General features: G+C 48.3%; 1 protein-coding gene across 1 annotated transcript in view; it reads left to right on the top strand.

The window, feature by feature from the left end:
* Positions 1–339: 339 nt before the first annotated feature.
* Positions 340–10,635, top strand: part of VWA2 (von Willebrand factor A domain containing 2) — a 51,459-nt gene continuing 41,163 nt past the window's right edge. The window contains exons 1-2 of the mRNA XM_011967498.1: positions 340–659; positions 10,196–10,257. Coding sequence (XP_011822888.1) covers positions 10,206–10,257 — 52 coding nt within the window. The 5' untranslated portion in view covers positions 340–659; positions 10,196–10,205. The remainder of the gene's footprint in view (positions 660–10,195; positions 10,258–10,635) is intronic.

Raw genomic sequence — 10,635 nt, 5'->3', positions numbered from 1 at the left:
CTTGTTTTAATATGCAATGAACAGGCATGCACTGACAGTTTTTAAATGAAGTGTGGAAATTATAGATTGTGCAGTCATAGTCAACGTTCATTGAGAGCTTACTTTATATAAAGCATCATGCTGGGCATTGTGCTTTGTTTTTTTTGTTTTGTTTTGTTTTGTTTTTTAAATCAAAACCCTCCAAACTTAAGGATGATGGCCAAAAGGTCCGCTTATTACCCAGCTACAATAATAGGAGGGACAGGTAATTAAAGGCAATTGCCCCGACAAATAGAAGAGATGCCAAAGTCAACATTTTTTCAAGGAGCTATAAAGCCCGCAGAGGAGTCAGCTGATGGCACAGTGTTCGCTGCTGCACCGCTCAGAGGCTGGGTGACCCGCGAAGAAGTAAGTACTTGTTTATTTGCAGACCTTGGCCGATTCAGCGTTAAAAAACGCTAGGGGCTTGATGCACCTCCCTGGCGGTAGTGCCTCCGACCTCAGCCGGGTCGGGTTGGGTCGCGCCGCCCTCTCCCAGGAGAGACAAACAGGTGTCCCACGTGGCAGCCGCGCCCCAGGCGCCTCTCCTGTGGTGCCGTAGCGCCCCCTGGCCCGAGCCGCGCCCGCGCCTGTGAGCAGAGCTGCCCGGGCACCTAGCGCTGGTCGCCACGCTCCTCCCGGTGAGTCCCAGCTTCAAGTTGCCTCTGGCGCCCGGGTACCCACCAGCGCGGGCTGCCGATGACTGATTCGCGCTCCCCGGACTGGGGCCCCCTCTGCCCGGTCACCCCTACCCAGAGTGCCCGGGCTGGGCGGCCCCGCCGAGGGTGCGGGCTTTGTTCGCATTGTCTGAGCGCACCTGAGTGCGGCCTTCCCGGGACGGCGGCGTCGGGGGAAGAGCGCACCTGGCGCGCGCCGGCCTCCTAGCCACTCGCGGTCCGACCCGGGCGAGCTGGTGGGGTTTTGGGAGGGGTGCGGTCAGCAGGTAAGGGGGTAGCGGCTCTGGGTACAGGGGTGGAGAAGGGCATGTATTAAACCCAAGCTGCCCGCCTGGCGCAGTCGCGGGGCCTCCTTCCCTGGCGGCCGCGGAAAGGGACTCGCCCTTTGAATAAAGTATTTGGTGACATGCTCGCCTCCACCCCATACCCCATTACAGGACATGTACAGGTGTTGAGGGGACTTGGGGCAGTTTTCCCAGGCAAAACGAGTGCCCCCAGCGAAGTGTCTGCAAGCAGAACCTGAGAGGGGCCGGCTGCCCTGAGAGAGTCCTCGTGCTTGGGCAATGGGAAGTCCAGGGGTTTGTTGTTCTGGTGGCTTCCCCCACCTGGCTCAGCCCTGCTTCCTGCGTGTCGCCTTCCCTTCCAATAAGGCTAACAAAACTTTCTGTAGCTAAGCCGACCTTTCCCACACATCCTTCCCACCTTGGGCTCTTTGCCACCTGCTAGTACGGTGAATGGGAGAGTCTCAGAACTGCACCTTGAAAACTTGCTGGGGGCACCAGACAGAAGAGAAGGGAGGAGGGCACCTTGTCGCTTGTGATTGTGGAATCAAGGGTTCCAGCTGAGAGGGGCCTTGCGATGGGGACACCATACTATGCGTTTGATGTCTTGGAGATTGGAATAATTAGAATATGTGCATTTTTCAAATTATAAGCTGCTTTAAGTAAAATCGCAGAACCTCTAAGTGTTTTATAGATTCAGTCCCAAAAATTCAAAGTCTCTTTTGCTTTCAAGGTGACACTATATTAAGAAATGTCGATTTATTGAAGAGTCAGGAAAGAGAAGGGAAGAGGTCAGAAAGGTACCACTAGAGTTGGCAAAAGCCACAGGCATGAATTTGTAAATGCTGCTGGCTTTCAGCAGACTGAAGCCATCCTCTCTTGTGACTGATGGGGGTACAGAGCTCCTCAGGCCTTACTCTTCTTTTGTAGAAATCCAGCCCAGAGCCGTCTCCTAGTAGTATAAGAATTTCTCAGATTAGGTCCCCAGGCAAATCCCAGGTTGGAGAAGAGGATTGCTTGCCTCATCATCTCTGTCTGGCTGAAAACCATCAGTGTATTTTCTTTAAATCTGGTTTTTGGTCTACCATCCAGAGATTACAGCCACTGTTTCCCCTCTCTTCAATAGGCACAAGCCCCTGGGATGAATCATAGTCAGAAGCCCATGTTTTTACGGATGAGAAAACCAAGACCCAGTTTTAGAGTGTTAGGTTCAAAGCACAATTGAGCAGAAGGTACTGATTTCCCATATACCTCCTGTCCCCACCCATGCACAGCCTCCCCTATTATCAGCATCCCCCACTGCAATGATACATTTGCTCCAACTGATGAACCGACATTGGCACATCATTATGACCCAAAGTTCGCAGTTTGCACTGGGCTTTGTCCTGTTGTACATTTTACATTTGGACAAATGTAAAATGACATAAATCCACCATTATAGTATCAAACAGCGTAGTTTCACTACCCTAAAATATCCTCTGTGCATCCTGCCCTCCCTGCAATCCATGGTAATCACTGATCTTTCTACTGTCTCAATAGTTTTACCTTTTCCAGAATGTTCTGTGATTGGAATCATGTAGTATGTAACCTTCTCAGATTGGTGTCTTTTGCTCAGTAATATACATTGACATTTCCCCTCCCGGCTTTTTAATGAGCATCATAAACAACAGAATTGTTATTTGGCAGTGATGGCATCAGAGATAAGCTCCTGGTGAGAATGCCTTTTGATAATAACTCCCCTGACATGTGTGCATCTTACAAAGCATTGTCCTTGCATTCACAGTACCTGGAAGGGTATTGAGCACAGGGCAGGTGCTTAATAATTTTTACTGGATAAATGAAATTTCATATAATTATAGCAAGGGGAGGGTCAGCAACACTACGAGGTTGTTTTAGAACAACCTCTCTTCTAGCCTCAAACTTTTGAGTTAACGTATCAGTAAATGAAAACCTAGTTTAATTGGGAGGGCTGCAACAGAATTGCTCATTTTAAATTTTATCCAATAAGGCTATTTTAAAATCAAACAAATCCCCACCTCCCATCATCGAGGAAGCTATTGGAAGTCTCTTGGTGACTGTGCATGTGCATTCCCTGCAAAGTGTGTCTGTATAACCCCAAGGGAGCACACTGGGAGAGCTGAATACATTTGAAGTCCCTTCCTTTCTGTGCCATTTCATCTTCTAAACAGCTCTGGACTGCTTGCTTTTCCTCTTTCACCCACGACATTACCTGCTGACTTTCCTTGAATGTGATTACTACCCTCAGTCCTCCCCTTCCTTTCCTGGTCATGAGTCTCTTCTCTTGAACTGAATTTCCCCGCTCTCAAATTAGGAAACTTTGCCCTTTCCCCGGGAGCCTTCGCATTGTGGTTTCATGGGATCCTGGCGACAACCTTTCCAGGGAAATAGGATGGATGGTGTTACCTCCATGTTACAGAGAAGGAAATTGAGAGACTGAAGTGAAGAAATTTACCCAGGAGGCTCGTGCTCAGGTGTCCTGACATCAGATGGTTGCTCTTTCCAGTGCATCTGCATACCGCATGCCTCCTGGTACCAGGTCCATCTGCGTGCCGATGCCTCTGTGCACCACATTCCTCTGTGTACCACGTTCCTCTGCATACTGCGGTGCCTATGTGTACCAGTGCATCTGTGTACCGTGTGCCTCTGCATTCTGGTACCTCTGTGTACCGCATGTCTCTGTGTACCACGTGCCTCTGTGTACCAGTGCATCTGTGTACCGCGTGCCTGTGGTCATAGCTGAGAAGCCCTGGGCTGGACTCTAAGCTTGGGGTTTTCTCGCTCTGTGGCCTTGGGTCTCATCTTCTCCAAGACCATTTCCTCATCTGTAAAAATGGAAATGGTAATATCTACCCTACAGGTTATGAGTGTTGTTCAATGAAATGAATATATTAAAGGTAATGATAAACTTCTAACATCATTCATTTAGAAAGCGTTTTACTATTTAGCAGAGACTTTTCTACCCTGTCTCACTGAATCTTTACAATCAACACTGGGGGAGTTTATGAAACTGAGATTCTCCCTATTTGGCAGATGAGGAACTAAGGCAGGGGGAGGTTGTTGCTTGCAGTCACCCAGCTGCTAGGAGCAGAGCTAGGTTGGAATCCTGTCTCTCAACTTTGGGTCCTGTGTGTGTTCTCACACCTCAGGGCTAATCCGTGTCTCACACAGTGAATTCGGATTGTGTACAATTTAAAGCATTTTCAGATATCATCCGTCAAAACAAACATGAATTCTCTTCTGGCTAAAAATGTCTCTGCAGATGCAGAGAGTGAGAGGGCTTGTGATCTGTGCCTATCTTCCCGGCTTCTCCCTCACCCTCCAGGGAATTCGCATTTCCAGGGAAATGGCATGTAGTTCATTCCTTGCTGCTGACTTTTGGTTGTCAGGCCACTGGGTTCTGAAACTTGAATACTTTTAGGGGGAGCATGACTTTCCCCAAGCAGCCTTTAAAATGCTGTCTGCCGTGTTAAAGTAGAAATGTGTCCTCCACATCTGCTGACACTCTGGGCCCGAGCCAAATGTTTTGCCAAAGGTTACAAGATGACTTACAGCGAAGACTTCCCCACCGGAGATTTTTACCTCTGATTTTAGCCTTCCCGTTCAGGTGTATGCTGTTCTTGTAAAGGGCTCCGATTTCCATCCTGCTGATTCGGAGGAGGCTGCTGAGGGCTAATCCATTTGGGACTGGAATTGCATTTTGTAAGGAGGTAGAAATGGTTTCCTCTTTTTCCTTACACTCATTTCATTTCCGACGGTAGAGAAGGCAGACGTTATCCTGCAAAACTGCCTTCAGCTATCCCCAATCCAGCTCTTCTTTTTTTTAAAAAAAGTAGCTTTGTTTTGGCTTTTATTTCTTCCTGTGTCATGGGAAATATAATTCCTGGGTAATGCACAGTGGAAATTTTTGTGGCATCCTGCAGCAGACTTCACATGCCTGCTGTCCCAAGTGCAGCTAGTGCTGCGTGGAACCAGGATCCGAAGGCCACACTCTGATGAGGAGATCGGGGGCGTGGGGAGCATCTACATCCATGGATGAGAACTCCAGAAGCCAGAAATAACGCGTGGGATTAGCATGAGTAATGGAACAGAAGGGAACAAGGTGATGAGCGAGGTGTAATGGAAAAGCTTGACGAGGTGGACCTGAGAATGGGTGGTCTGTTCCAGCCCCTGGCTTGCAGATCACTCCCAACTTCTTTGTAGGAAGCCAGAGGGCCCTGGCAAATCTCATCTTGTGCCGGATGGAGTGTGGGAGCTGCTGGCAGGTATTAGCCAGCGGGAGGGGGAGTGGGTGGGGGGACGGGACGGAATTGCCAACGTGCAGGATTCAGGGTGACAGATTTTTAAAACTGTGCTTCTGTGCTTCTGAACTGCCCTTAGTTCATAGCCTGTTTTCTGGAGCCTGGACTACTGCCAGAGTGTCCCCTCTTACCGGCAGCCTCAGCACCTCTCCCTTGTTGAACATTCTGTGGCAGCTTTCCCCAGAACCGTGAAGGTGATGCTAGGAGGCCAGAATGGAATCTGATCCACTGATTAGCTGTGTAAGCTGGGGCAGAACACTTCACTTCTCTGTGTCTCAGCTTTCTCGCCTGTGAAATGGGGATAATATACCCTCCCTGGCTGGCTGTGAGGATTAGGAGAGAAGACACGAAGGGCGGAGCCTAGTGGCAGGCACACAAGAAATGCTCATTACATGGTAGTAGCTGTTGATTTTTACTGTGGAATTCACCCTTTAAAAAAAAAAAAAAAAAAAAAAGCTTTCCAGGTATAGGGCTGTATTTTGGAGGTCAAATTAGTATCGTAGGAAAATTTCGATATGAGAGGGGAATGAGCTGCCTATTTGAGATGACTGGGTGGGAATAGAGTGCAAACAATACTTCACCAGCATTGCAATAGCATTCATTTCATTAATCTTGGTATAAAAAAGAATGCAGTGAACACAGTGAGTGTAACGATGCCCTGGAAGTGTCCCTCTAGCCCTCCTGCAGGAGGTATTCTGGTGTTTTGTTTATCTAGCAAGCAAGGACCAGATATGTAGGTCTCTGGAGCTCCAGCAGAGACTAGATGCAGTCTGTAGTCTTGGGCATTTGCCACCTGGCAGTCAAGACAAACGTATCACCAGGCAGTTTCAGCATGGGCTGTGTGACGATAGGGGTTGTATTGAGGGGGACAGGAGAGGGAGGTGCCGCAGAGGTTGCAGAGTCAACACCGTCTGATTGATCCAAACAACTAGGAGAAGGCATTTGACCTCCTGTGTGCATTTGTAGATTGCCAACATACATTCTATTTTAATGAGCAGAAACTTGGGCGACTTTGGAAAAACATGCAGCTGGGCAAGCAGAGGCACATAGTGGATCGAGATCAAGCTGCTTAAGTTGGTCTCATAGCATGGAGGGAAGGGGCCTGTGTTTACTGGGTGCCTTCCTATGTGGCAGGAACCTTCTGTACCTCCTTCCACTTTATCCTCACAGCAGCCTGGGGAAGTGGCTGCTAGAGTCCTTGTTTTATAAATAATTAACAGGCCTGAGCCTTAGTCTCCTGCCAGTGCCCAGGGTCAGAAGCTGTAACTCAAGAAGATCATCCTGAACCTAAGGACTAGAGACAGCATTGAGAAGCTCTTCACCGCATCCTCAATGCCTCGTCCCGGCGTGACTCACAGGTGGCAGGTGGGGGCTTGCTCTGCCTCTGTGGTGTGGAGTAAGAGAAAAAACAAAACAAAACAAAAAAAACATGTCGTTAGGGGAAAGGGAAATCATGAGTCTTCCTTGCTGGCATGCGCAGGGCTGGAAGCTAGCAGGAAGTGTGTGCTGCAGGCCAATATCCTTCCCGCCACCTTTCTCCCTTTGATCATGTCTGGAGAGGTCCTGACATCCTGGCTCTTGCCATGTTAGGTGTCTGATTTTCACTTAAGTCAGGGGAAGACTTGAGCCTCTTAGTTATTTGAAGCAGGAAGACCCTGCACGAAGACTCGGCTGGCGGGGATATTTGTTTTATAATAGTTTATTTTAGGACTGCTTTGAAATCCAAGGAGCTCTATAGACTGTTCCAAGTGGTGCATATTCTAGAATTAGGTAGAATCTGGTGGCATCATGGAAATAACCATACAGCCTGAGAATATTGTGTGGTCAGTGCATGTTCCATCCCCCAGGAGGACCACGCTCTGTGGCACCCTGGACTCCCTCCCCCGCCCCCAGCGAGATGATTGAAGGTCAGATGTATGATGAGAAGGTGGATCTCTGGAGCCTTGGTGTACTTTGCTATGAATTTTTAGTTGGAAAGCCTCCTTTTGAGGCAAACACATACCAAGAGACCTACAAAAGAATATCACGGGTTGGGCCGGGCGCAGTGGCTCATGCCTGTAATCCCAGCACTTTGGGAGGCCAAGGCGGTCATATCACCTGAGGTCAGGAGTTTGAGACCAGCCTGATCAACATAGTGAAACCCCGTCTCTACTAAAAATACAAAAATTAGCTGGACATGGTGGTGTATGCCTGTAATCCCAACTACTCAGAAGGCTGAGACAGGAGAATCACTTGAACCTGGGAGGCAGAGGTTGCAGTGAGCCGAGACCGTGCCATTGCACTCCCACCTGGGTAACAAGAGCGAAAGAAACTCCATCTTAAAAAAAAAAGAGTATCACGAGCTGAATTCACATTCCCTGGCTGTAACAGAGGGACCCAGGGACCTCATTTCAAGACTGTTGAAGCACAATCCCAGCCAGAGGCCAGTGCTCAGAGAAGTACTTGAACACCCCTGGATCACAGCAAATTCATCAAAACCATCAAATTCCCAAAACAAAGAATCAACTAGCAAACAGTCTTAGGAATCGTGGAGGGGGAGAAATCCTTGAGCCAGGGCTGCTATATAACCTGTCAGGAACATGCTACTGAAATTTATTTTACCATTGACTGCTGCCCTCAATCTAGAGCGCTGCAAGAAATATTTGTCTTACTGAGCACCTGGCAGTGCCTCAACCTCCCTATTCAGAAAGCTCCACATCAATAAACATGACAATCTGAAGTGAAATTAGCCACGAGAATTGTGCTGCTTACACTGGTTCATAATCTGGAGGCAAGGTTCCACTGCAGCTGCCCCCTCAGCCTGTGCCAGGCATGGTGTCCTCCCAGGAGACAAATCCAGAGTCTGGCTGTGGGGAAAGTGACCACTTCGCCCTGACTCGATTGGTTAAGGAGCTCTGCAGTAATGTTCCAAGTACCTGAGTGAGTGTGTAACATACTGGGTTGGCCAAGCCTAATAAAGCTGTTGGAATGAGGATGTGATTCAAGTGTGAAAATAAAGATTTTTGGCCGGGCATGATGGCTCACACCTGTAATCCCAGCACTTTGGGAGGCTGAGGCGGGTGGATCACGAGGTCAGGAAATTGAGACCATCCTGGCTAACACGGTGAAACCCCGTCTCTACTAAAAATACAAAAATTAGCCAGGCACGGTGGCGGGCGCCTGTAATCCCAGCTACTTGGGAGGCTGAGGCAGGAGAATGGTGTGAACTCGGGAGGCGGAGCTTGCAGTTGGCCGAGATAGTGCCACTGCACTCCAGCCTGGGCAACAGAGCGAGACTCCATCTCAAAAAAAAAAAGATTTTTGTACAGATTTGTATTTTTTTCCTCTGGTGGCATTCCCTTAGGAATGCTCTGTGTCTGTCCAGCACCCCGGCAGGCCTGGTTGGGTTTCTTGTCCTCCTTAACCACTTATCTCCCATATGAGAGTATATAAAATAGGAACACATACTCTACCTCCATTTAGGGACTTGCAACGTCCACATCCCGGGTTCAAGCGATTCTCCTGCCTCAGCCTCCTGAGTAGCTGGGATTATAGGTGCCCACCACCATGCCTGGCTTATTTTTTGTATTTTCAGTAGAGACGTTTCACCGTGTTGACCAGGAGTTGGCTGGTCGCGAACTCCTGAACTCAGGTGATCCACCTGCCTCGGCCTCCCAAAGTGCTGGGATTACAGGCGTGAGCCACCATGAAGGGTTTATTTTTATTTTATTTTATTTTTTATTTATTTATTTTTTTGAGATTACAGGCATGGGCCGCCGCGCCCAGCCCAAAGATCTTATTTTTTAAAAAACTTCGGAGTCATGGCATGTGTGTAAACTTTATGCAAATAAGTATGTCAAAAAAACAAAACTGAGCTGGATGTATCTTGAGGTCCACACATCATAGGTTCACGATGGAGGCGGGGATCCAATGGGACTTTTAAAACTCTTAAGACAGCTTAGCCACATCGGGGCCCTTCTCTTCGCTTTGTAAGGGAGGACCCACAGTCTCTCTCAGGGTCACAGGGCACCAGGATGAGGACTAGGGCCCCTGGGTTCATGTAGGCTCTCTGCCACCACGGGGCAGGTGTGGCTGCTGCCTGGGTGGTGAAGTTTTTTTTTAAAAACTTCTTTAAAAATAATTTTTCTTGGCCAGGTGTGGTGGGGTGTACCTGTAGTCCCAGCTACTCGGGAGCCTGAGGCACAAAAATCACATTAAGTCCCGGAGGCGGAGTTTGCAGTGAGCCGAGATCGGGCTGCTGCACTCCAGCTAGGGCTACTGAGTGAGACTCGATCTCAAAATAAAAAAATAAAAATAAAAAATTTCCTCCTCCTTCAGCCAGATTATGATTCATAAATAATTTAGATGATTAGTGATGACTAGTGGATAATTTAGATAGTGCAGGCTTTCTTCAGATGTTGTCTTATCTAGGGAAAGGTTTGTTAACCGCATTAGAAGGTTTCAGAAGATGAGGATGTTGAAAATCAGATCTTCAGCCTGTTGAATTCTAACTCCTCATCAAGAAATGGAGACCCTGAGAAAGGAGTGACTTTGCCCAGAGTCACATGGCTAGTCGGGACCCAGGCAGAGCCAACAGCCCGGGCCTGTTAACTCCAGGGAGAGCAGGAGAGCACACCTTCCCAGGGCGTGTGGAGGGTGGGGTGCATTTGGGGGTGGATGAGAGAGGTATCCTGAGGAAGATATTAGATTGGTGTCTAAAACGAAAGTAATTGGAGTAAAGTCTTCCATGACTTTTTGGGAATTGGGGACTTTTCCAGGCCACTGTAGTTATTGTGCTGAGGGCCTCCGGGGTCATATCTGTGACCTGGAAAAGGCTGAGTTGGCATCTTGTTTGGCGGTGTGACTTGGGGCGTTCACAGAACTAATTGCTGATTCTTTCCTTCTTTTCCCGTCTCTGTAGTTGTATCAACATGCCCCCTTTCCTGTTGCTGGAAACCATCTGTATTTTCCTGTTTTCCAGAGGTAAGTTGTGTTTATTGGCGGTAGGGAAGTACTGAGGTGTCGGGTGGAGGGGTTTCTTGCTTCAAATCCTGTTGATTTTCAATTCTAAAGGTCTCTTGAATCCACCTGCATCTCCCCTCCGTGGCTACCTCCCTAGTCTAAGCCATGTCATCTCATGTTTGGATCACTGCAGAAGCCTCCTGCTGGTCTCCCTGGGTCCCCTGTGGCTATTTCTTTTTTTATTTTTAAGTTCCAGGGTATATGTGCAGGATGTGCAGGTTCATTACATAGGTAAATGTGTGCTTATGGTGTGTGCCATGATGGTTTGCTGCACCTCTCAGCCCATCACTTAGGTATTGAGCCCAGCATACATTAGCTGTTTATCCTGATGTTCTCCCT

The sequence above is a fragment of the Mandrillus leucophaeus genome, unplaced genomic scaffold (genome assembly GCF_000951045.1).
Source record: "Mandrillus leucophaeus isolate KB7577 unplaced genomic scaffold, Mleu.le_1.0 Scaffold80, whole genome shotgun sequence".
NCBI lineage: Eukaryota > Metazoa > Chordata > Mammalia > Primates > Cercopithecidae > Mandrillus > Mandrillus leucophaeus.
Note: the sequence above shows the minus strand (reverse complement) of the source record. Positions and strands in the feature narration are given on the sequence as shown.